Source organism: Anser cygnoides, chromosome 29 (genome assembly GCF_040182565.1).
Source record: "Anser cygnoides isolate HZ-2024a breed goose chromosome 29, Taihu_goose_T2T_genome, whole genome shotgun sequence".
Taxonomy (NCBI): Eukaryota; Metazoa; Chordata; class Aves; order Anseriformes; family Anatidae; genus Anser; species Anser cygnoides.
The window spans coordinates 1,304,879-1,331,556 of NC_089901.1; the positions used below are offsets into that span (position 1 = coordinate 1,304,879).

The following is a 26,678-nucleotide window of genomic DNA, read 5'->3' on the forward strand; positions in this document are numbered from 1 at the left end:
AATTCAACCATCTCCCCAGGGCTCCATAACACCACCTGGGGCACACAAACATCTCACTGGAGATGGGAAGCACCTCCCTTGGCACCCAACAGCTTCCATGGGGTGCAAAAGTACCTGCCACAGTCATTCAAGTATGTCCCCGTGGGCACCCGGGCATCCCCCAGGGGACACAAACACCAACGTGCAGGAGCCAAGCATCTCCCCACAGCCCTCCAGCATCTCCCTGGAGCCAAACACCACACAGAAAGCACCCAACCATCTCCCTGGAGCACCCAAAATCCTCCCTGGAGAAACAGAGCTTTGCCCTGGATCAAACAAGCCTCTCCCTTGGGCACACAAGCACATCTCCTAGGGTACACAAGCATCCCCAGATAGCACTCAAGCATTTGTCTGCAGCCACCAAGAAACTTTCAGGATCACCAGTCCATCCTCCTGGGACATCCAGGAAACTCCCTGCATCACCCAGGTGTCTTCTTGGAGAAACCAAGCATCTCCCTGCGCACCCAGGGAGCATCTGGATAGAGCAGCTAAGAAGCCTGGGGAGCACCCAGAATATTCTTGGGATAGCGAAGAATCTCCATGGAGCAAGAAAGCATCTCCTGAGGCACCCAGGCATCTCAGGGGAGCACACAAGCATCTCCTCTGCACTCACCAGCACATCCTTCAAGTTTCCTGGGCCATTCAGGCTCACACTGCGCTTCAGCCCCTGCTCCATCACGCATTCACCTCCCTGTCCTGCCCTGCTCCGCCCTCAGAGCTGCTGCCAGGGGTTCCATCCCGACTGGGGCCTGCCCGCACCCCTGGCCCTTTATCCCAGCTGGGCTGCCGTGTCACGGCCCCACTGTGACACCTGGGTGACACAGCCACCACTGACCCCCTGCCCACTGTGACACCTGGGTGACACAGCCACTGCTGCCTCCTGCCCACTGGGACACCTCGATCACACAGCCACCGCTGCCCCCTGCCCACTGTGACACCTGGGTGACACAGCCACTGCTGCCTCCTACCCACTGGGACACCTCGATCACACAGCCACCGCTGCCCTCCTGCTCACCAAGGTTTCTCCTTTCAATACCCAACCACCTCTGTGGGACACCAAAGAATCTACAGGGCTACTCCCTCATCCCCTGGGGACACCCAAAAACATCCTGGGAGCACCCAACTCTCTCCACAGCACACACTACCATACTCCCAGGGAAGCCAAGCGCCTCCAAGAATGTCCCACGACATCCAAGTACCATTCTGGAGAACCCAAGCAACTTCCTGGGGCACTCAGGCATCTCCCCAGAGAAAGCAAGCAGCTTTACGGAGCACACAGCACTCGCTGGAGCTCTCCGGTATCTGTCCAGGGCACCCCAGCACCTCCAGAGAAAAGGAGGCACCAACCGGGAGCACCCAAGCAGCTCCCTGCAGCACCTGACTGTCTCCCTGGACACACAAGGATCTCTCTGGAGCACTCAATCTTTAAGATTTTTCTGCATCTTAATGGTTCAAAAAGCACCTCTCTGAAGCATGCCAAGACCTCTCTGGAGTACCCTATCTTCTCCCTGGGGCACCACGTAGATCCTCAGGACACCCAAGCATCACCCTGTGTCACCCATCACATCCTTGGTACAAACAAGCACCTTCCTTGACACCAAAACATAGCCCTGGAGCACCCGTGCCTCATCGCGGAGCACCCAAGGATCTCCCCAAGACATCCAAGCATCTTCCCAGGACACCCAAAATCCTTCCTGTCACCGCTGGGGCTGAACGTCTGCAACACCGTTTGTGCAGCAGACACTTGGTTCCCGTTGTGCTGTGGGACTGCTCAAAGCCAGCCCCTGCTCGAGCAGCTGCTGAGCTCCAGCCCCTGCTCAGGCTGCAGCGGGACTCTGGCCCTGCTCAGCCTCGCACACCGCTTCAGCCCCTGCTCCATCGCGCACTCACCTCCCTGTCCTGCCCTGCTCTGCCCTCTTCTGCTGGCTGCCAGGGGCTTCCATCCCAACTGGGGCCTGCCTGCATCCCTGGCGCTTTATCCCAGCTGGGCTGCCGTGTCACGGCCCCACTGTGACACCTGGGTGACATAGCCACTGCTACCCTGCTGTGCACTGCGGCACCTCTAAGCATTTATTTCTTTGGACTCACAGGTTTGTCAGTGACAGTTCAATTTAAAAGGATTTATCAGATTCACCCCCAAGAAAAAAATATATCTGGCAACTTCTGTAAACTTCACAGGTAATGAATACCAAATAATTCTTGAAGTTTTAATCAAAAGTGTTGGTGGGGTTTTTTTGGTGGTTCTTTGTTTCTTGTCCGTTGTTCCTCATATCTAATCTAAATCTTCCCTTCTTTTGGATTCAAACCATTGCTCCCTCCTTGGTCTATCATCTCCTTGTCAAGCTCATGAACGGTCCAACCTGACACACAGGAAGTAAGCCAAGTGGCAGGAGGATGACACGAATGAGAAAGGAACTCCTGACCAAAATCAACAGGAGGAGGTGGCAGATAAACGGTGGGAGCTTGCTGCCTCCCAGCATCAAAGGCTCAGTGATTCTGAACAGGAGACTCGTTACGGTTTGTGAGTTTAGGGAATGAGAGGGGACTGTGGGGCAAGCTCCTGGCTAGACAGAGGGTCCAAGTCCAGCTGCTGGAGGGATCCGTATTGTACGTGTGTTTGTACAGGTATATGTTTTCCTAGAATATACCCTAGCAGAGAACAAGCCCAGCATTCATTCAGTTTTGTCCTGGCTTTGCTTGCTTTGTAGTGTCATTGGGTGTTTCAGAGATGGTTCTCATGGTAATTCTTGCGTGGGTCAGAAATTCCACTAAACAAGTACCTCCCTTAGTGCCTGTAGAGTCCTGACACTCCTCACGCTGTTATCGTGTGAGAGTCACCACCATCAGGGTGAGCCATCGGCACCCAACCATGAACAGGTGATAAAAGGGAGCTTCAGGGCAGGGGGACCTTGGGAATGTCCAGCCTTCAGCCAGCAGAAACCCCCTGGAGGTGGCAAGGAGACGTGGCCAGTGCTGCACGTGGGGCAGAATACCTGCATCCATCAGGGCAGGGCTGGACATGAGCAGCTGAGGGGGGACCCTGAGGAGAAGGCGTGGGTGCTACGAGGACACCATAGGAGCCAGTGGGACATGCTGAGAGGGAGCAAGGCCAGCTCCTTACGGGGCTGCACTAGAGGCAGCGGGGGACCACCCAGACCACTTGGGTTATCGTCCCTCTCGACTCAGTGCTGCTGTGGCTACCTCTGGAGCAGGGTGGCCCAGGCTGAGGGACCTGGGCTTCTTTGGCCCTGTTTCTTGCAGGCTCTGGGCAGTAGAGAAGTAGGCTGAGACTGCTCGAGGGGTGGTTGCAGTGATGGTGGAGTTTTTCCTCTTTGTCCGAAAGAACATGGGAAAGAAAGGACATCACAAAATTCAGATTCAGGGTGGTGAGATGGGGGTATGAGGTGAAATGCTTCTTGAAGAGCAGAGCTGTGGTGCAAGACATCATGCAGAGGGTGTCAGGATCAGTGCCCTGGCTTTGTGTTTCATAGATTACTGAGGGCAGATGGAGAGACATCAGTCAAGGCAGGGAGGTGCTCAGGTGAGAGCAAGGTGGGGAAGCAAGGTGGGTATCTAAGTCCTGCAGGGAAACAGGTGCAGACAGGCAACAGCACAGCACAGCCTGTGATGGTTATTGTCAAGGATCCTTTGGAAGATGAAAGCCCCTGACAGAGCCAACAGCTTTGTCTGCTGGGCTCTGGCTCTTGTCTCTGTCAGTGAGGCCTATGAGGAGACACCTCATCCTTACAGCATTAGGGTCTCAATGCCTCCTCATCCCCCTCCAGGAGCCTAGGAGATGTCCTCCTGTAGCCTTGTACTTGGCACTGCCCTTACCCACTGCGCACTGACCCAGAAAGAGTCCTAAACCGCGCTGGAGGGACAGGATCTCCCTTCCCAGAGGCTGGGGTCGGGGCCCGACTGTTGGACTTCATGGGACACATCAAGGTTTCCTCAGCACCAGGGCCACCTTTCCTGGGCCTTGGTCTCCCCATCATTACTGCCTGCACTTTTCTGCTCTAACAAGTCCATGGGGAGGCTTTGTCAGTAATGTCCCTCAGTGGCACCGTTAACACTGGGAGAGGCTTTGGAGTTTGCATCAGACTTGGACTACTTGAGAAGCTGCTTCAGCCACCCACGAGCAGCTCCTGTGCCAGGCGCAGCAGGGCTGGGGGCACTGCATGCAGCTGGCATGGGGAGAGGAGAGGAGGGGGAGAGAGGTTCAGGGCAGCCTGGCATAGAAAGGCAGGGGAGAGCTGGCAGAGGGAGAAATCCTCACAGCCACCTCCCCTCGGTAAGTGTCTGGGTGCAGGGCAATGCCGCTGCGCACCCTGCCAGGCTCTCCTGGAGCTGGCGCAGCCCTCAGGCGATGGCAGCTGTCAGGAGGACGCTCGGTGTTGGAGTTGAAGGGCACGCAGGGCTTGTGTGCTGCAGGGTCAGCGTGCAGGGCCCGAGGGCTCTGTTCTCTTGGGGCCGGCTGCAGGCTGTGCAGCCGGGGGTGCAGGCAGGGGTGCCCAGGGCTGTGGTGCAGAGCAGGGTCCCTGCTGTGCCCCAGGGGCTGTGTGGCGGGGCAGGGCCTCTGCCGCCTGCCAGGCTCAGCACTCAGCCTGCCCGGGGAGCTGCCCAGGGGCTGCGGGGAGAAGCTGCGGCTGGAAGGAGTCCCCCCGGCACGGCACGGCATGGCAGGGCAGGGTCCTGCTGCTGCCCAGAGCCTGCTGCCTGGGGCAGGCTGCTCACAGCCCCACACCTCCCCAGGGCACTGCGCAGCAGAACTGCTCAGCAACAGGTACCTGAAGGCAGTGCACTTTTTAGAATCTGCTTTATTTTCCTGCCCATGTGCTGAGGCAGAAGGATGGTAATGGAGTAGGAACATCTGTACTAGAGACTAAGGCTCCTTGAGCATTGCTGCTGCTCTGGGGCACCTCACACACCTCAGCATACAGACGGTACCGACATCACCTTTGTTGTTTCTTAAGGAATTATTTGACCTTCTCCTCATGTCCTGCAGCAGGGACATGTCCCTGGCCTGTGGACTTCTCAGATCACTCCTGGTTCCCTTTTACCTGTTGCTGCAGACCAGGACTGGCTGCTGCACAGTGAGGCAGTGTTTTGGTTTGTGTGGTGTTTGTTGAGTCATTCAATGGATTGCAGTCAAAAAGAAGTCCTTAAATTTTGCACAGTCTTTGCTTCTTTTGGACAGGCTCCCTTGCTCCGAGGCAAGAAATGTGTAACAGCAGCTCCATCACCGAGTTCCTCCTGCTGGCATTTGCAGACACACGGGAGCTGCAGCTCCTGCACTTCACGCTCTTCCTGGGCATCTACCTGGCTGCCCTCCTGGGCAACGGGGTCATCATCATAGTCGTAGCCTGCGACCACCGTCTCCACACCCCCATGTACTTCTTCCTCCTCAACCTCGCCCTCCTCGACCTGGGCTGCATCTCCGCTTCTGTCCCCAAAGCCATGGCCAATTTCCTCTGGGACACCAGGGCCATTTCCTACCCACGATGTGCTGTACAGGTCTTTTTGCTAGTCTTTTTGATTTCAGCAGAATTATCTCTTCTCACCATCATGGCCTACGACCGCTACATCGCCATCTGCCAGCCCCTGCACTACGGGACCCTCCTGGGCACCAGAGCCTGTGCCACCATGGCAGCAGCTGCCTGGGGCAGTGGCTTTCTCCACGCTGTGCTGCACACTGCCAATACATTTTCACTGCCTCTCTGCTGTGGCAATTCCCTCAACCAGTTCTTCTGTGAAATCCACCAGATTCTCAAGCTCTCCTGCTCAGACTCCTACCTAAGGGAAGTTCAAGTTCTTGTGGTTAGTGCTTTTCTATTTGGGAGTTGTTTCGTTTTCATTGCTCTGTCATATGTGCAGATCTTCAGGGCCGTGCTGAAGATCCCGTCCCAGCAGGGATGGCACAAAGCCTTTTCCACGTGCCTCCCTCACCTGGCTGTGGTCTCCCTCTTTATGAGCACCATCATTTTTGCCCAACTGAAGCCCTCCTCCATATCCTCCCCATCCCTGGACCTGGTGCTGGCAGTCCTGTATGCAGTGGTGCCTCCAGCAGTGAACCCCCTCATCTACAGCATGAGGAACCAGGAGCTCAAGAATGCCATATGGAAACTGATGACCAGGTGTGTTTCATAACCAATAAACATTCTTGCCTCTCTTCTTCTGAAAACACCTGAAAACGTTACTCACGATAGGCCATGCCTGTCCTTTTTTCTTGTATTGCTGGTACTTTCCACTAATATTCTGAGTAATTTTGTTCACTTAGAAATAATATTCTTCATTTTGGTTTTCCATTTAAACCAAATAAAGTAACATTTTTTTCTTATATCGTTCCTCCAGGGCCTTTACTGTAGCTGCACGGACAGTTCCTGTGTGCAGAGGTGGAGGGGAAAAGAGTCGTGGCCCAGCAGTCCAGCCCGGGAGTACCAGCACTGGGTCCATGCAGAGCTGCTCTCCTGCCACTGCCACCCTCTCCTGCTGAGCCCTGCTGGCGGTGTAAGGCCTGGCTGCTCCTGCAGCTTGGTGCCAGTGCTGCTGTGTGGCCATGCTGGGACCGCAGGCAGGGACAGGCAGTGGGCACTTGGGTGACACAGCTGGCCTCCCCCAAGGGAGACATGGGAACAGAAACCCTTTGGTGCTGCTGCTACCTGCAGGCACATCGTACGCACATGGAGAGAGGAACAAGAGCGAGCACAAAGGCCATCAGCTATCCCTAGGGGTGTCATGAAGACCAGTGGGGCAGAGTGTCTTCAGGTTCCTTCATCCTGAGAGTAACAACCATGGGGCATCTGCCTGAATAGCACAGAACAGGCCCGGTGGAATGCACCTTCAGAGATCATCTAGTCCAAAGTGCAAGACCTGAATGCAGCTCTGAGATGTGCTTCCTTGCACCTCCGAGGTCCCTGTGCCCATTCCTCATGCCTTGTGGCATCTCAGCGGAGGGCAGAGCAGGGCGATGCACCGCAGGGCTGAGGTGCCTTCCAGCCTCTGGCAGTGGCTGCAGGAGCCAGAGGGACCCTGCAAGTGTGCAGTGCACTGCCTGTGTGTGTGCAAGGCAGGGACCCGTGTCTCTGAAGAGCCCAGTGTGTATGAGCAGTATGTGAGGCCAGCTCAGATGTGGGCACCTCACAGAGCCCTGACATTTCTCTGTGCAGAACTCCAGTAGTTACCCCCAGTGTTCCCAAGAGATTTCTGTCACCCTCCTTGCACACGTTCATTGCAAATGCCTCTCTCTGACATATCACGCTACCCTGCCTTCTGGACTGGTGGCGACAGCAAACTGGAGGCTCTTGGTGACAGCCAACATGGCTTCACTAGATCATGCCTGACAAATCTGCTGGCTTTCTACGATGTGTTTACAGCATTGGTGGAGAGGGGAAGAGCAACTCACGTCATGCACCTTGACTTGTGCAAATCATTTGACACTGTCCCACACCATATCCTTGTCTCTCAATTGGAGAGACATGCATGTGATGGATGGATCACCTGGTGGGTAAGGAAGTGGCTGGATGGTCACCCTCAAGGAGCTGGAGTCTACAGCTCAATGTCCAAGTGGAGGTCAGTAAAGAGTGGTGTTCCTCAGGGGCCAGTATTGGGACCAGCACTGTTTTAACACTTTGTCAGTGACACGGACAGTGTGATTGAGTGCAATCTGAGCGAGTATGCTGATGACACCAAGCTGGGTGGTGCAGTTGATACACTGGAGGGAAGGGATGATATGCAGTTGGACCTGGACAGGCTTGAGAGATTTTCCTGTGAGAACCTCATGAGGTTCCCAAAGGCCAAGTGCAAGGTCCTGCAGCTGGATTGGGGCAATCGCAAGCACAACTACCGGCTGGGTGGAGAATGGACCCCTCCTGGATTACTGCATTCAGCTCTGGGGCCCCGAACTCAAGAAGGACATGGAAGTATTCGAAGGAGTCTAGAAGAGGCCAAAAACATGACAGAGGGGCTGGGGCACCTTTTCAATGAAGACTGGCTGAGAAAGCTGGTTCTCTTCAGCCTGGAGAGACCCTATAGCAGCCTTCCAGTACCTAAAGGGGCCTTTAGGTAATGTTTTAAAACTAGAAGAGGGTACTTTAAAATTAGGTATAAGGAAGACATTCTTTCCTTTGGGGGTGGTGGTCAATGGAACAGGTTGCCCAGAGAAGTTGTGGCTGACCCATCCATTGCCCCTTTGTGGCCAGAAGCCTCCCGTGCCAAACCAAGCTGGAGACCCCCCCTGCAAAGTTGTTATTTAACCTCATCTTTTCTGCATGGGGCCTCCTATGCACCACAGAGCCCAATCTCAGCTCCCACTTTGCCACAAGCGTTCTGCATGGGCGCTACAGGGCCTAACTCTCCCATGTCCTGCCCTGGCTCTGCCATCCTGCTGGGCAGGGGAGAGGGTGGTGAGAACAAAGGGATGAATTTGGGGGTGGAACGTGGGGCCTGGCAGAGACAAGGAGTCGAGGGAGAGGACAGGGTAAGGAGGCAAAGGCAGCACGAGCGGTGGTGTTGGTGCGGGGCCACGTTTGTGCCAGGAGCATGAGTGGGCATCAGGTGGCAGGAGGCGAGGGTGATACTGTAAAAGCCAGTCAAAGGAACTCTCTAAGACTCAATTTGGAGTTTTAGAAAGCAGGCGTTCTTTCATTGAGGTGCTGGACTTAGTGGGGATCACTCCACCTAGTGTGCTTACAGAACTGTTTGAGCTCTAGGGGTTATATACAATCAAAACATACATGTTAATCAGATTCCCCAAAACATATTCATACTATTTCCTGTAACTCATTAAAATCAGTAAATGTCTCTGACCCATGCACATTTGTTTCCGCTGGTGGTCTTTCAGGGGTCTCTGGTGGTCATCGGTAGTCTTCCTCACTATGTTCGTTAGTTGAATCCAGTTCTTGTCCATGCTCAAGCCATCTAAATCTTTCTTCTCTTCTTCTTTCATCTTAGGCATGCATACAAAGCTTAGTTGCTTACACATCCAAGGATATACGCATAGCATGAGTTCCTCGCCTAATCTTCTGACACATCCTCTAGGCCTGGGTCAGCTTGCCCTCATTCTGAGATACAAGTCTGGAGGCTCTTATAGATAAAGCTGACTAATTAGTGAGTAAGGTAACATCAGGGATGAAAGTTTCTAAACTTCCTTCTATCTAACAAAACCTAGTAAAGGTTTCACCTACCTGCTAATGAAGCTTTTCAAATTTGATGCCATTGTTCTGTCAAGGAAGAGACCATTTTTCCTTTCAGCTCGCTATCGAGGGGAGGCCAGGAAGCGCCTCCCAAGGCCGCTCCTGCCAGCAGAGACAAGGCCGGGGCCGAGGGGAGGGGAGGAGGCTGGAAGGGCGGTGGTGAGTTCCCTGCCGCTGTGCGGCCTGGTTGCCCTGCAGGAAATGTGCTGGCCGGCAGGCCTTGTGAGGTCACCCAGTACGTCACAGAGCACCCCAAGGCAGCAGGGATGGCACTGGAGAGGCGGGTGGCAGAGCGCAGCCAGGGGCTGGCTGTGGGTCCCCTCTGCTGCAGCTGACTGATGGAGAGTGGTAGGAGGAGGGCAGGCAGGGCTCGTGGCAACTACGTTCACGGTTGCATTGCCACAGGCTGCTGCAGAGCTCGGGCATGGCCACCACAGCCCCAGCCCCTTGCAAGGCACTGCAGTTGCTGGTGAGAGAGGGAGTTAGGGGAATCTTATCAAGTAGAGATAGAGTGCTGACGGCATGAAACTAGGATCCTACTTAGTGTCTTTACTAACTATGGTGCTTGTGCAAATTAATTAAAGCAAGAAGCCTTGGGCCCCTTTACCAAGGTCAGTCTCTTAATAAGAGTGTGAGCCTATCTTAAGAAACTGGTAGAAACTGGTCCTGTGGATGGACAAGATCCAAGAAGCAACTGAGACTGCGCAGAGACAAGAGGTCAACTAGCGGTGATGAGGAAGAGTCATCAATCTTCATCCCCACGATCCCCGACGACCACCACCAGAATGCACTGCGCAAGCGCAGATGGGAGGAGTTTATGGAAATGACTCCTTGGAACTAATTTTAATATGAAGCAGGGACAGGTTATGAATATGTATAGGCATATTGTGAAACTTCATGCATATGTAACTCTTTACTGCATATAACCAAGGCAAGTTGCCGTGTCAGGCGCGCACGACTTTGGCGGGACTACCCCCCATGCTGCCCAGCGCTGAATAAACATACCTACTTTACAATCTTACTGATTGTGGAGTCCGTTTTCCGCAAGTCAGTTTGGCGAGCTAGCCAGGAGACGCTCTGCTCGGCTGCGGGATCGACTGCGGAGCGGATGCCCCTAGGTGCACCCTGAGTATTTTCCTCGGAGGAGCTTCCACTCTCAGCCGCTCACCGTGGAAGCAGACAAGGACCTCCTGAAGCTGCGGACAAACGGTATGTTTTACAGTACAGGAAGGGCCTGTAAGTCGTACCCGTGGTTGGGGCAGCTGGTTAATCGCGCAGAGACATCTGGCGTGTAGCATAGTCCCCATGTGGGAGAAGGGTACCCTACAGGCTGACCAATAGAGCGGTCACAGGAGATTTGGTGACCGATGGAGTGGTCAAGGGGTATTTGCTGACTGATAGAATCAAAGGGGATTTGCTGACTGATAGAGCAGCCGCTAGCGATCTTGGGAGTAGATCGAGCAAATCCGAGGTTACTGCTGCATCCCAGTTTTGGGAGCCAGGACGGACCTGTTAATGACTGTATACGAAGCAGGAGAAGGGTAAGCGGGCCTCTCAAAATTGTGACAAGGTTATCTGGGTAATATTTGCAGCTGCTATAGGGATAATAATTGGAGTGTTGATAATTGCATATCTTACTTGTGGATGTCTGGGTATCTCATGTTGAAAGCATTTGTGTATGTGTTTGAGACAAAGTATTGTTGTGAAGTGAATTACTCCACAAGGAACACGGCCGGAGATGATACAAGCAAGTTTGGTTATTGTTTTAAGTGATATATTCTTGTGGTGTGAGCAAGAAGTGCAAGGGGCCTCTCTGTGTGATTGCGTGATTGTGCTGTGTGAGTGAGACGCAGCATCGCTGCGAAGCGAGTGCGGAGTTCTGATCCGCGGTTCCGTATTCTCCGCGAGGGGAGCGGCCGGAGATGAACTAAGTGCATGACAGACCGAAAAGAAGTGCTGTTTTATCCAAGTGTTGATTGGTGGTGCCCGATATATGGGCCCGGCGGTGCATCTTGCAATCCTATTTCGTTCTTAAATGTTTTGAGTCTGACAAGGAGGAAGGTGGGAGCATTATCTAAGTAACAGTTTAAAAGTTTTGGTATATTTGCGGTGGTGTTTGGTGAGTTTCCCAAGTACGGGGGGAGGGGGGCTGACTGATTATCGAAGCAGTAGAATGGAGAGTATCACTTCTTCGGTGGTTCGGGCCTGAGCCCTGGGAATTTGGTAAGAAGGGGGAGAGAGAATTTATTTAGGCCTCAATACCTTTTAAACCCCCATCTTGACAGATACACAGGAGTGATTCCTTGTTTCGTGTGGGCTTACTAACAAAGTGCATGAGAAAAATTAGCATTTGGCTTGAAATTCGGTCTTATTGAAATGTAAATTTTGTGGAAAAGGTGGTATTGTTTGTTATGAACAGACTCGCATACGAAGTCGGTCTGTTAATAAATGTTATTAATCACAGAATTTATTAATTAATTAAGTAAGCAAGCAGAAGCAAAACAGCGCTGGGCGGCCGGGGAGTTCCGACTCCGCAGCGGCGCACAATTTTCCTTCTCCGGGGGTGCTGTTTTATAGTATCCGAGTTCCAGCTTGTCCGGGCTTGTTGAACCAGCTGCGGCTATGCAGTCCAAAGGGGGGGGGGGCTGCTTCCTCTCTTTGGTGCTCACGCGTTGTGCTAATGTTTGGGTGGGGGGAGTGAAGTAGCAGACAGGATGTCTTGCGATGGGGTATTTCACAGAGTCTTTGTACCTGTTCAAGGATGTTTACCCAACACCCCCCCTTCTTGTTATCTGCCTAATAAGCCTCCCCTTCATTGAGGCAACATTGTGCAACCTTATCTCCCTCGCAGATTCCCAAATTCCTTACAGATAGTTAGCAAATCCCCCCCCTCCCCAACTTTGTCATCATATATCAAGGTTCTATTATGATCAGGAAGCTCTGTCCCAACCTCGTGTAAAATACTATCTATTTTATAACCATCTTATCCCTTTCCTTTTTTTTTTTTTTTTTATTTCTTTATACAATGAACAAATACATCTTACCCATTACAATCCCTCCTTTTTCTTTTAGGCTACTTATTTTGTTCATTAAATTCTTCCAAAGCTTTTTTACACATCATCAAGGTTTCAGTATCTTCTTCCTGATCTACAGTTTCATACTTAGCACGTATAAGCATCAAATGTGCAGCCTCCAGTCGACTTTTTACAATAGCAATTACTCGGTTAAAGATACATGGGCCAAAAGTCAACACAAATATTAGCAACAATAATGGTCCAGCAATAGTAGATAACAATGTTGTAAGCCAAGGTGAGTAATTAAACCAAGATTCATACCAACTCTGGCGAGCTTCGTGTTCCCTTTTTCGTTTCTCTAATCCTTCTCGGAGTTTTGTCATAGTGTCCCTTACTACTCCTGTATGGTCAGCATATACGCAACACTCTTCTCGCAGGGCTGCGCAAAGTCCTCCTTGTTGTAAGAATATCAAGTCCAGTCCTCTGCGATTTTGGAGCACTACTTCAGATAATGACCTGACTGACTTTTCTAGGGCCGTTTATCGATTGCTCTATGCGAGCCAAGTCCTCATCCACAGCAACTCGTAAAGAGGTAAATTCTTGACTTTGTTTAACTAGGGATGCAATCCCCGTTCCAGCTCCCGCGGCCCCTAAAATCATTAAAGTGGCTAGGGTAACAGCTGTTACCGGTTCCCTCCTTTTTAGATTAAATTGTGGTATTGTGTGTTGCATGTATATATACTCTTCAGAATGGTACAGAATTCTTGGTATAATTACTACCTGTACACAGAAGTCGCGGGACGAATTAAACAATTTTAAAGACAGACACGGAGTTACCCCTAAAGACGAACATACCCATCGAGTATTATTAGCCGGAATCAACCAATTAGAGGGTTGTTTTCTATCTTCTGTAATACTGCATAAATCTCTTTTTCCTCTTGGGACTGTTCCTATACACCTACCTTTCCCTGTCACCTGTGTTAGAGTGATCCCGATTTCCTGCCCCCAGTTACATTTGCTGGGGTTTGATTCATTCGAGTATTCGAGTGCACCCATATCCCCTATTGCCTCGTAATATGGAGGCTGGGCACTGACACATAACCAGCATTTTTTTGTAATTTCCGGGTTTGTTTGATTAAGGAGTTGATAGCTGGCTTCAATAATTTTCCACATTCTACTTAAGGAAGAATCATCCCTATTTCTTCCTATCGCAGTGGGAGTAGGAGTGGGAATGGACGTCATTTTATTATTACCAGGCCGCGTGGGGGTCAATTTAGTTGTCGTGGGGCGAGACGTCCCTTTGTTTTCCAAATGTGAGAGGGGGCCTACCTTTCGAGGTGTTTTAGGCGGTTCTTCCTTCTTTATTAAAATTATTTCCCCTCTATCAGCTCCTTTCTCATAATACCTTATTCCCCAAGTCCTTCCAAGGATCCACCCCGGATCCATCGGATTAGTTACGTTAACCCACAAAAACGCGCAATTCCCTTTTTGTACGGTCCCTGTTCCACGGTGATAGACTGCCTCAACCGTGTTCCGATTACTGCAACCCTGAGGCCCAAATTGGACAGTTAAATATTTATCTTTTCCCCCGCCTGGATTCCATGCTGTGGCTATAGTTTCGCAACCCCAATAAGCGCAGTAATACTGTGCTGGGGAATTACAGTAGCTTTTCCCTGGGTTAGAAGCTGGGCATAAGTAGAAATCTGACTAATTGTTACATAGCTCCAAAGTCGTTGTGAGGTTGCAGAGATCAGTCTTAAAGCTGGGAGCCCCTGGCGTAACAATCTGCTGTACGACCGTAGTATCGAAAAGTCTTATCAAGCTCCACAAGAAAGGCTGATGCGGGTGGTGTTGACCAGCGGTGGGTGGCATGACCATCGCGAATAACCCCAAGCACCACAGGGGGTAGTGAAGGTCCATTCCCACTTGTTTTACCACTCTGCCTCGCCCGTCAGATGGGGTGCTACCACCTACGGGGTTATGATTCTTCTCGGCAGCAGTAGTATTCTTCAGGGACCATGGAGCCTCCACCCCTTCCCAGTAATGCCTACCGAGTTCGTCGCAGAGTCAGCTTTAAGTCCTCAGAGCCGGAAGTCACTTTCCACCTGTCGTTCTGTATTGGCCCTTTAACTCGGCTGGCGTGCGTCCATCCCCGTTCAGCAGTCCGGACAGCAGTCTCTGTAGTTAGCAAAACAATATAGGGACCTTCCCAACGTGGGGTCAATGCAGTTTCTTTCCAAGTTTTAATCAAGACCTGGTCCCCAGGCTGTATATTGTGTATTGCCATATCCAGAGGAGGGCGTTGTATAACCAGACCCCTTTTCTGCAATTCCCTCCTTCTGTTCCCTAACTGTACTAAATAAGACTTCAAACTCTCATCTTGAATGTGGGGGTGATCGACGGGTATCTCTAAGTCATAGGGCATCCCATATAGCATTTCAAATGGTGACAACCCCAGATCAGTTCGGGGTTTCGTACGCAGGTTTAGCAAAGCAAGAGGTAAGCATTTTATCCATGAGGTTTTAGTTTCTATCATCAATTTAGTAAGTTGTTTCTTAATTTCCCCATTCATTCGTTCTACTTTTCCCGAGCTCTCAGGGTGCCAAGGAGTGTGGTATTCCCACTTGATTCCTAAGTTTCTCATAATTTCTTGTATAACCTTTGACACAAAGTGAGGCCCTCTATCAGAATCTATCATTTCAATAACTCCGTATCGAGGGATTATGTTCTCCAGTAAAATTTTTACTACTGTTTGTGCCGTTGCCCTTGCCGTAGGGAATGCCTCGACAAAGTTAGTCAGATGATCTACTATCACGAGCAAATATTTATATCTCCCTACTCTGGGGAGTTCCGTAAAGTCCAATTGAATTTTTGCGAAGGGTCGATGGGCCAATTCCCTTCCTCCCATAATCCTTTTCCTTATGTTTTTGGCATTTACCCTTCGGCAAGTTATACATCCATTAACTATTGTCTTTGCTATATCATATATTCCAATACACATATACTTGTATGCAAATTGGTCCACTAGGGCCTGTACTCCCCAGTGGGATTGATCATGGTATCTCCGTAGCACCCTCACAGCTACTGATTTAGGCAATACCTCTCTCCCATCAGGTAGCAACCATCTCCCTTCCTTATTTTCCTTAATTCCCATTTGTATCATTTTCCCTTTTTCTTGCACAGTAAAACACAACAAGGGGGAGAAGAAAGTCCCTCCTATCAAAGACATTTGCAAGCCATGTTTGAAACAATTTTTGTAAGGAGGGCTCTCTTCCTTTGAACAATTACATTCTACTCCATCCATCCCCCAATTCTTCCAACACCCATAACAAGGTTCCCTCTTTAAATCCTCTCCACAAGTTGGGCAATCCGCCCTTTTTGTTATTACATAGTTAGTCATGAGGGCTACCCGCTTTGCCTCTTGATCAGCAAGATTGTTTCCCCTTATTTGCGGGGTCAGTCCACGCTGGTGGCCTTTTACATGTACCACCGCTATCTCTTTTGGCTCCCTAATCGCTTGTAAAACCCTAACAATCAATTCTTGATGAACTAGTCCTTTCCCCTGGGAGTTTATAAGTCCCCTCTCTTCCCAAATTTTTCCAAAGGTGTGTATTACCCCATAAACATATTTTGAATCCGTATAGATGGTTCCGCTTCTATCTTTCAATAATTTCAAAGCCCTTAACATTGCATATAATTCACAAGCCTGAGCTGACCAACTCGGACTGAGGGGTCCTGATTCTATGACTCTAAATGTTTTCCCATCTATCAGGGCATACCCCGATTTTCTTTTCCCTTCTATTATCCTAGAGGATCCATCCACATATATCTGTTCCCCATGAGTCAATTCGGTATCTTCTAAGTCCGGTCTTAATCTCGTATGTTCTTCGATGTTGCTGAGACAATCATGTTCTAGATGGCCATTTGTTTCTCCGTAGAGAAATTGCGCAGGGTTTTGTACTGGCGCAGTTTCTAGAGTCAATCTTGGGGAAGAGATCAATATCGCCTCGTATCTCAACAGCCTTGCGTCGGTGATCCATTTGTCTGCTTTTTGCTGCAACACTCTGCGAATGTTGTGGGGAGATATTACTCTAATTTCTCCTCCAAAGGTAATCTCTTGTGCCTCCTCAACCAATAAGGCCGCTGCTGCAATTGCTTGTAAACAGTTTGGCCAGCCTCTAGTGACTGGATCTAGCAATTTTGACAAATAGGCCACAGGCTTTTTACATCCTGCCCATTCTTGTGCCAGTACTCCATACGCAGTTCCTTCTGTAGTATTAACAAACAGGAAAAAGGGCTTCTTTAATTCGGGAAAGCTTAAAACCGGTGGATTCACGAGTTCTTCTTTTAGGAGCATCAGTCGTTCCTCATCCTCTTTTGTCCATTTAAGATGGCCCTCGTTACTCAATTTGTTGTATAAAAATTTTACCTTCCCGCTGTAATCCTCTATCCACTGTCTGCAGTACCCTGTCAATCCTAGCAACTGCCTGATTTGTTTTTTCGTCTCTGGTGCCCTGAGTTCTAAAATACCTCTAACTCTTTCAGGGTCTAATTTCTTTGTTCCTTTGCTTAATAAATGGCCTAAATACTTTACTTCTTCCTCCACGAATTGTAATTTTGCTTTTGAAACCTTTAGTCCCCGTGAGCCCAAAAAATTCAGCAAGTTTATACTTGCCTGTCGTACGATTTTCTCATCTTTCCCCGCTATTAATAAGTCATCTACATATTGGATCATTTTGGTCCCTGGCATTCTATCGTAATCCTCTAGAATTTGCTCCAGGGCCTGGCCAAACAAGTTTGGAGATTCTGTAAACCCCTGAGGTAACACTGTCCACCTTAGTTGCTGTTTCCTGTGAGTATCGGGATCCTCCCATTCAAAGGCAAAATAATTCCTACTGTCCTCATCAAGAGGACAGGCCCAGAAAGCATCCTTTAAATCTATTACACTGTACCACTTGTCCTCTGGGCTTAATTGGCTCAATAAGGTATGTGGGTTTGCTACCACGGGGAATCTGGTTATAGTTCTCTTATTAATTTCTCTCAAATCATGTACCAATCGGTATTTACCATCCTTTCTTTTAACTGGTAATATAGGGGTGTTGAAAGGAGACATACAGGGTTCTAACAACCCCTGTTGTAATAATCGTTGTATGTCTTCCTTCAGACCCTTTCTACCCTCTTCAGACAAGGGGTATTGTTTTATCCTGATTGGTACTTCTGGCTCTTTGATAGTTACCTTAAATGGTTTAATGTTTAACCTTCCAACGCTCTCCGAGGTATACCAAACCTCGGGGTCTATCTCTTTCTCATCCTCTACCCGAAGAAGACACAGCTTTATTTCCAGTTTCTTTTCTACTACCTCTAGTCCTATGCCTAATTCTATTATCAAATCTCTACCTAATAAGTTATATTCGGCTTCTGGCACAAGAAGCAGATGCCCCGTACCCCTTTTTGATCCCAATTCAATCGGTACCTCTTTTATAACGGGGACCCCAAAAGGCTCCCCTTTTGCTCCTATTACCTGTATTCTATCCTTTGAAGTTCTACATCCTAAAGGTAATGTCTGGACAGTTGATCTTTCAGCTCCCGTGTCTATGAGGAATTCGATTTCCTCGCGCTGGGGGCCCACTCGTAACTTTATCAAGGGCTCACTGTTCCTTTGGGTCCCCAGCAAATAGAGCCCCTGACACCGCTATTCATTTCTAAACATTTTCTCATCCTCTTTCCTCTGTCGGCACTCCCTTTTCATGTGACCCTTCTTATTACAGTAAAAACAGGTCACATCTCTTCTTTCCTGGGCACCCTTTTTCTCTTTCCTATTCCTTCTAGTAAACCCTTCATTCCTCCATCTTTGTTCATTGCCAGCCCTTCTGGATCCTTCTCGCACCGCTGCCACCATCATTCGCACTTGCTTCTTTTCCTTCTCATCTTCCCTACGAACATACACCTTTTGTGCTTCCCTTAATAATTCGTCCAGACCTCTATCTTGCCAATCCTCTATTTTTTCCAATTTCTTTCTGATATCTATCCAAGACTTAGCCACAAACTGTGTCTTAAGTAATGCTTCCCCTAACGGGGTACCTGGGTCTAACCCACTGTATAATTGCAGACTTTTACGAAGTCTCTCCAACCATTCTGTTGGAGTTTCATCCTTTTTCTGTTGTTCACTGAATGCTTTATTTATATTCTGTCCTCTGGGCACAGATTCTCTGATTCCTTGTATTATGATTGTTCTTAGATCCTGCATGTGGCCCCTGTGTATTGGATCCTGGTTATTCCAGTTAGGTGTCTGCATTGGCCACTTAATATCAGCAGCAGGACCTTGCTGATGTTGCTGGTCCCAAATTCGCATACCTGCTCTCCTTATCATTCCTCTCTCTTCTGATGTAAATAATATTCCCAAAATAGATTGTAATTCTTCCCAAGTATAAATGTTTGGCCCTAAAAACTGATCTACCTGTTCGGCTACTCCTAACGGGTCTTCTAAGAGACTTCCCATCTCCTTTTTAAAGTCTCTAACGTCCCCTGAATTAATGGGGACGGCTACATATCCCATCCCTGGTTGAGGTCCCCCCATTGCAATCTCCCGCAAGGGGTACAACCCTTCTTTAGCGCGACGAGTCTGGCTTCTAGTTACTGGCCCTCGTCTCCCTTGGACTGAGGCACTGTCATCCGAATCCTCAGATTCGGCAGCAGAGGGTGCTGTTGGCAAAGAGGGCACGTAGGGAGGTGGCGCAACTGGGACTTCCAAATCTCTCTTCTTTCCCTTCCCTCCTTTTTCTTTTAGAGGGTATAACTGGGTCCCAGTTTCAAAATTTATCCATAAATGTGCGTATTCGCTTTCCTCTAAACTAAATGGTTCCTTTGAATTAACATAAATATTTAGAGCCTGACATATCCAATCCTCAAAGGAACCGAAAAGGGGCCAAAACACATTGTCCCCCTTTATGGGCTTATTACCCCAGATCTCTACACAATAATGAATCATTTTTACTTTACTTTTTCCCCGCCTAGAAGGGGAATTACTCCAATTCTTAATCATTAGCCCCAGCGGGCTATCCGGGGGAATAGGAGGAATATTCCTACCGCTATTTCCCCCACCCATGGGACCAGAAGGCTTACTTTTCTTCTGTCCCATCTTCCGGAGTACCTTCACTCACACACACACACACTTCCCCCTTTTCGTGGCCCAGTCCCTCGCGGGATGTGGGAACCGCACTACCGAGGGGTCCGCACTCGCTTCGGCCGCGATTGGCCGTCTCAGAAGCCGTACTCCGGGATTCCCCACCCTTACCGAACGGATCACCGGCCTATACTTACCCACCCCGTGGGTCTTCGTTCGGTCTTCGTGCACAAAGATTGCTAAGGGTTTGCCGGCTTTATTTGCTTCTGCTTAATTTTTGAGGTTCGTCGGTGAAGGCCTGAATGAGACTTCCTGCTTCGAGGGCCGCCAAAATCGGCGGGGCGCCACCCCCAAAGGGGAGTCCTCAATCAAATTGCCTATCCGAGTCACGGCACCAAATTGTTATGAACAGACTCGCATACGAAGTCGGTCTGTTAATAAATGTTATTAATCACAGAATTTATTAATTAATTAAGTAAGCAAGCAGAAGCAAAACAGCGCTGGGTGGCCGGGGAGTTCCGACTCCGCAGCGGCGCACAATTTTCCTTCTCCGGGGGTGCTGTTTTATAGTATCCGAGTTCCAGCTTGTCCGGGCTTGTTGAACCAGCTGCGGCTATGCAGTCCAAAGGGGGGGGGGGGGCTGCTTCCTCTCTTTGGTGCTCACGCGTTGTGCTAATGTTTGGGTGGGGGGAGTGAAGTAGCAGACAGGATGTCTTGCGATGGGGTATTTCACAGAGTCTTTGTACCTGTTCAAGGATGTTTACCCAACACCCCCCCTTCTTGTTATCTGCCTAATAAGCCTCCCCTTCATTGAGGCAACATTGTGCAACCTTATCTCCCTCGCAGATTCCCAAATTCCTTACAGATAGTTAGCAAATCCCCCCCCTCCCCAACTTTGTCATCATATATCAAGGTTCTATTATGATCAGGAAGCTCTGTCCCAACCTCGTGTAAAATACTATCTATTTTATAACCATCTTATCCCTTTCCTTTTTTTTTTTTTTTTATTTCTTTATACAATGAACAAATACATCTTACCCATTACATTGTTTGTCTAGAAGACCGAAGGCTGAGTGCTTCAGGTGTTTCTCCGAAGTCCTGCGGATTTATGATTGGAACGGGGCTCATTAATAATCTGAAATAGTAAAGTTTGTATGTGGAAAGAAGAGTTTAATCCCAGAGGACTGGGACGTTTGGGAAGAAGATTAGGAAAAGATAGTAAAAACCTGCAATAAGAAGGTTTGCGTGGAAATTGAAACAAGGGACACTAACTAATATAAATAAATAAAAGGGAATGGGAAATCAAGGAAATGTGTAATATCCAAAACAAAGACGTCCAAAAGAAAGCTTCCTTGGGTGCATATTGGCACATTGGAAGGATATTGTTAGAAATGGGGGCACAGAAAGCAAGAGGACTTCCACTAAGTATTGCAATCAATGGTGGCCACTATATAAACTAAATGGCCACTTTATGGATCAATCGATTATAACAGTGTCTTGCAACTAATGTTGTTCTTGAGGAGAGAAGGAAAATAGGATGAAATGTTGTATACTGATACTTTGTTTCAGCATCTTGGAGGGAAAAGGGTATGGAATTAAGCTGGCCCCTGACTGAGCCTTTGGTGTTGGCAATAGAAAAGTACAGGCTGGAGAAAGATAAAGGAAGTGTTAAAAGGGTTGTTGAAGGTGTTAAAGGTTGTGTGGCATGTAGTATTTAACAGAGCTGTTTGATGCTGAATGAGCAGGGAAAGAGGATGTAGGAATGCTAATAGTTCCGCCTCAACCCGAGGCTGAGATCTCTAAATCATGGGTGTGAGCCCTCTGGGGCAGAGGGACCGTGATGGGTCCAAGAGAGTTGTCATGGAAACAGAACAGCAGCTAACTCTTAAAACAACCTGAGTTCATGTGTGAGCTCAGATTGCCAATGGGACCGCTCAGGGAACTGTCAACGATTGCATTCCCCTAACCGACCCACCCACTGAGACCCTAATCACCCCGGAAATACCAAAATCTGGTTAAACTGGGAATTGAGAATCTGTCCCAACAAGGTCCAAAAGAAACTCCTACGGAATTTTTGAATTTTTGGACCAACTTTGAAATGCAACGAAGAGAAAAAAAAACTAAAATAAACAGACAAAAATTTGGACCTGGCTTCAGAAAACAAACAGAGGCAATTGGCTAGCTTCTTTCTAGGGCAATCGGCCCCTGATATCAGAAAGAAATGGTCTCAGGCTGCAGGACAAACTTACAACAGTCAGGAATGACGGGGACCTGGGGCATCTACCCTAGCAGGTCCACCAGTTGAAATAAAGCTAGGAAACAAAGACAGAGGCCTGAATTTTTGTTGGTTACGGGAGCTTCTTTCTCTGTGTTAATTAGTCTGTAAATGTAATAGGAGCAACTGGCCAACAGGAAAAGGTGTTTTTTTTTTTTTTTTTTTTTTGCAATGCTTGAAATTTAAATTGGGAAAAATGATTGGAATTACAAACTGAGAAAAACAGTCAAGTTTGGTTCATGGTACTAGATTTAAAGGGTGCCTTTTTCTGCCTGCCCGTGGCAACTGAAAGCCAGAAACTCTTTGCCTTTGAATGGGAAAAATCCTAATAGAGGATGGAAAACTCAGCTTACTTGGACAGTGTTACCACAGGGGTTCAAGAATAGCCCCACCATATTCGGGAAACAACTAGCCTGTGATCTTGAAGCTTGAAAGCCCCCTTCGGGAAAAGGGGACACTGTTGCAATATGAAGAAGAAAAGGAATGTGTATAATGGACTATTAGTTTACTAATTTTTTTTTTCGGCACTAATACTGTGAACCCAGCCTCTTTCCTTAGTAACAGAGTTTCCAGATTACCCATTCATGATTGCATCAAGACCATGGACACTGTATACTCCAGCTGACCAGACCTAAAGGATACACCCCTAGAAGATGCGGAGGATTGGTATATAGATGGCAGCAGCTTCGTCCGCCAGGGACGTCGCCTCACAGGATATGCGGTAACAAACATCAGCCCAAAAGGTGGATATCATCGCCTTGATAAGAGCTTTTGAGCTGGCAAACATTTGGACAGATTTGAAATATGCCTTTGGTGTGGTGCATGCACACAGGGCAATTTGGAAGGAGAGAGAGGACTTTTATCTTCCTCAATTAAACATGCAGAAGAGATACTGAAACTACTCCAAGAAGTATACCTGCCTACTAAAGTTGACATTAAAGGACATCAACTAGGGGATACTGATATTGAAGAGGGAAATAGATTGGCTGATGCAGGAGCCAAAGGGGTGGCAGAACGGGCCCCTAAGAGTCAAATTTTGGCACTAGTACCAAGAACAGAAAATCAGGCATTAACAAAAGCTTCAGAAAATGAAGTATAATATTCTAAGATGTAAATGGAAAATGTTACCTGCAGGTTTAATGTAAATAAATGATGGGAGAATTGTGATATCATATTAAATTGAACGGTAATTGTAGAACATAATAAAGCATGCTGGGGAGCTGAAGTAGTATAAGAGTTTTTAAATAGAAAATGGATAGGGCCTAATTTGTATACCATTGTTAGACAGGTATAAAAGTAATCAAGCTCCAAACAGTGGCAAATTATTTTTTTGAACTCCCAAGAAAAGGCGGGTATCAGTATTTATCGGTATTAGCTGACACCTTTTCAGGATGGCCAGAAGCATTCCCAACTAGAACAGCCAAGGCTCGGGAGGTAATTAAGATACAAGAAATAATACCACGTTTTGGAGTTCCAGCAACTATATCCTCTGACAGGGGACCACACTTTATCTCAAGAGTGGTACAAGAAATTAGCCGCCATTTGGGTACAGACTGGCAACTTCATATCGCCCTCAGTCGAGTGGCCAAGTAGAAAAAATGAACCACTTAATCAAACAGCAAATTGTGAAACTGGGACAAGATGCAAATTTGGTCTGGCCTCAGTCTCTTCCTTTAGCCCTTTTGCATATACCAAGGGCAAAGGAAGGGTTAAGCCCCTTTGAAATCTTATATGGATGACCCTATGGAATACAAAGAGGGATATCCATGCAAGCTGCGGATGAAATTATGACCTCCTATATGGTGGCCTTAGGTAAACAGCTCGATGAAATTGGACAGCATGTGAGTGGGACTCGGGGTAGAGGGTTAGATGGACCCGTGCACAATATACAACCTGGAGATTATGTGTATGTAAAGTCTCTTGCAGAGAAGACCTTGAAACCACAGCGGGAAGGACTGTTCCAGGTCACAGCGACAAGAATCAAGGAGCAGAATGCCTGGATCTATCACAACAGTGTGAAAAAGGCACCCAAGACCCCATGGAAGGTTACTCAGGTGCAACCTGGAAGGTTACATTTCTCACAGTCTTAATGGTATCATTGGTCAAGGAAACTGAACAGTGGGTGCACAATACCTATGTGAAACTCACCCAGGCAGTGAGTGATAGTTTCAACCTTTCTGACTGTTGGGTGTGCACAGTGCTGCCTAGAGGCAACCTAGAATTCCCCGTATGGGGCATACCCAGTATGAATTGGACATTGACCTTTGCGTACCCAAGAAATTGAACATGTCCATTTGGCAAGGATGATCGTGAACATCTAGGGGAGAGATTTGAACTAGTCCCACACGAAAATGTTAACGTATACACGAGATGCTTAAATGATAAAACCTCATGCGTAGGTACAGGTCCATTTAGTTATTTAGCCCAGGAACCTGACAACTGTAGTATGGCAGAATATGTAGGAACTTTTAATCTTACTAAAATTAGAGATTATGGTGTAGACGTCACAATATGTGCTGATAAAAAGGATACGAACTCAGGATCTCACGGCCTCAATTCTCTCATGCAAATTTGCAAGCTACAAAAAGGATTATATTGGCTATGTGGAGATGGGCGTGCTAGGAAAAGCTTACCCTTAAATTGGAAGGGTCATTGTATCGGGGGCTATCTTAGCCCTCGAGGGGGTATACTCACTAAACCACCTCCGGGAATAGTCCGGACCTTATGGAGACAAATACGTACTGTTCCGAATAACCCCCTCGTGATGAGACCCATGGGATTCCATAGTTTTGTAAGGTGGTTGATTCCATCCCTGGGAATAAGTGAAATAGAAAAAGCTATAATATCTCAGCCACATTAGAAATTATTGAAAATACCACAGCTGATGTTCTTTTGGCATTACAGGAAGAAATTTCCTCCCTACACAAAGTAGTACTTCAGAATAGGATGGGATTAGATATGCTTTTAGCCAAGGAGGGAGGACTGTGTACAGTCATAAACCAAACTTGCTGTGTATATGTTAACAAAAAAAAACAGATTGAGACTGACCTGGAGAAGATTTGGGAAAGGAATAAAATTTTGCATGCAGTAGTTCAGGATGACACGTCCTGGGGATTTACAGACTTGGTAGAAAAATTGACTTCCTGGCTGCCAAACCTAACCTGGCTGAAACAGTTGTTTATCACAGTAATCGTGGTCGTGGTTTTGTTCATGGTTCTTTGTGTAGTGATCTGATGTACCTTATGGTGTTTTAAGAGTACAGGAAACTCCTACAGCGAGTGGAAAAAGAACCAACTCAGACGGAAACTGGAGTCTAACAGATACTTTGAAGGAGTGTTAGATAAACACTATATTGAACCTAGAAATAGTAAAAGAATTTACTAACTTTTTAGAAAAGGCGGGACTGAGAGAGGGAGTTAGGGGAATCTTATCAAGTAGAGATAGAGTGCTGACGGCATGAAACTAGGATCCTACTTAGTGTCTTTACTAACTATGGTGCTTGTGCAAATTAATTCAAGCAAGAAGCCTTGGGCCCCTTTACCAAGGTCAGTCTCTTAATAGGAGTGTGAGCCTATCTTAAGAAACTGGTAGAAACTGGTCCTGTGGATGGACAAGATCCAAGAAGCAACTGAGTCTGCGCAGAGACAAGAGGTCAACTAGTGGTGATGAGGAAGAGTCATCAATCTTCATTCCCACGACCCCCGACGACCACCACCAGAATGCACTGCACAAGCGCAGATGGGAGGAGTTTATGGAAATGACTCTTTGGAACTAATTTTAATACGAAGCGGGGACAGGTTATGAATATGTATAGGCATATTGTGAAACTTCATGCATATGTAACTCTTTACTGCATATAACCAAGACAAGTTGCCGTGTCAGGCGCACACGACTTTGGTGGGACTACCCCCCGTGCTGCCCAGCACTGAATAAACATACCTACTTTACAATCTTACTGATTGTGGAGTCCGTTGTCCGCAAGTCACTGGGACAAAGGCAGATCCTGATATAGAGCCAAAAGAAAAGGAGGTCATTAGTGAATAAGCTGAACAAGACTGGACCCAGTACTGACCCCTGGGGGTCACCGGTAGCTACAGGCTTCCAACTAGACTTCACACCACTGAGCACAACCCTCCGAGCTCTGCCATCCACGCAACTATCAGTCCACCTCACTGTCCACTCATGTAGGCCATGCTTCCTGAGCTTGTCTATGAGGATGTTATGGGAAACAGTGTCAAAAGCCTTTCTGAAGTCAAGGTAGACCACATTCACTGCTCTCCCCTCATCTACCCAGCTAGTCATCTCATCACAGAAGGCTATCAGGTTGGTTAAGCATGATTTTCCCTTCCCATTCCTAGTATGGTCTGGGGACCAGCTTGCTCCTGACAAATAGAGCCTGAGGCACAGACCCCCACCTGGAGCAGCTTCCAAAGAGCCCGTTTTTCGCTGCCCGTGGAGAATCCCACACAGGACCAGCCCAGGAAGGTCAGCACCCCACGAGAGGGACCCCACACCAGAGCAGGGGGGAGAGCGACAGTGAAGGAACAGTGGAAACAAAGCACCATGGACTGATTGCAGCCCCTGCTCCCAGCCCCCCTGCGCCACTCAGGGCAGGGAGGAGGTGGAAGAGAGTGGATGGGGGAAGGTGCCCCCAGCTTGTTTTTCTGTTCCTCTCTGTTCCCATCAGCAATAGGTAATCAATTTTATTCATCTTCCTATGCCAAGTCTGTTTTGCCCGTAACGATAATTGTAGAGTGATCCCCATTGAGGTACACTTGAGGAACCCTTGAGGTACACTTCTTCATTTATCAGGGAACTGGCTTTCTGAGAAGCCCCGACTCCCCTAGTCTGAATTTATATCAGCAATCTCTCCTCCTTCTTCCACTCTGCATACTCCTATTTGAAGTGACTGGGCTGGCCACACTTAAAACATCTTCTCAAAGCCTGTCCCTGCCAGGATTTAGGCTGCAACACAGGCAGCTTTCCTTTCTGCCATTCCTTCGTCTCTCTTCCTCTCCTTGCCATCCTAGGCCCTC

The 26,678-nt window shown here is 48.2% G+C and overlaps 1 protein-coding gene, 1 long non-coding RNA gene and 1 pseudogene across 2 annotated transcripts; 2 read left to right on the plus strand and 1 right to left on the minus strand.

Moving 5' to 3' along the window:
- The first annotated feature begins 5,259 nt into the window (after positions 1 to 5,259).
- On the plus strand, positions 5,260 to 8,104 carry LOC136787375 (olfactory receptor 14A16-like). Its single transcript, XM_066984554.1, has 2 exons — positions 5,260 to 6,173; positions 7,675 to 8,104. Exons 1-2 carry the CDS (start codon positions 5,260 to 5,262, stop codon positions 8,102 to 8,104), a joined length of 1,344 nt encoding a protein of 447 aa, XP_066840655.1.
- A 3,567-nt stretch (positions 8,105 to 11,671) lies between these two features.
- On the minus strand, positions 11,672 to 20,820 carry LOC136787442 (uncharacterized). Its single transcript, XR_010826874.1, has 2 exons — positions 19,565 to 20,820; positions 11,672 to 16,513 (listed from the first exon to the last, which is right to left on the minus strand). It is a non-coding gene; the product is annotated as an uncharacterized lncRNA (long non-coding RNA).
- A 1,310-nt stretch (positions 20,821 to 22,130) lies between these two features.
- On the plus strand, positions 22,131 to 25,192 carry LOC136787441 (endogenous retrovirus group V member 2 Env polyprotein-like; annotated as a pseudogene).
- The last annotated feature ends 1,486 nt before the right edge of the window (positions 25,193 to 26,678 follow it).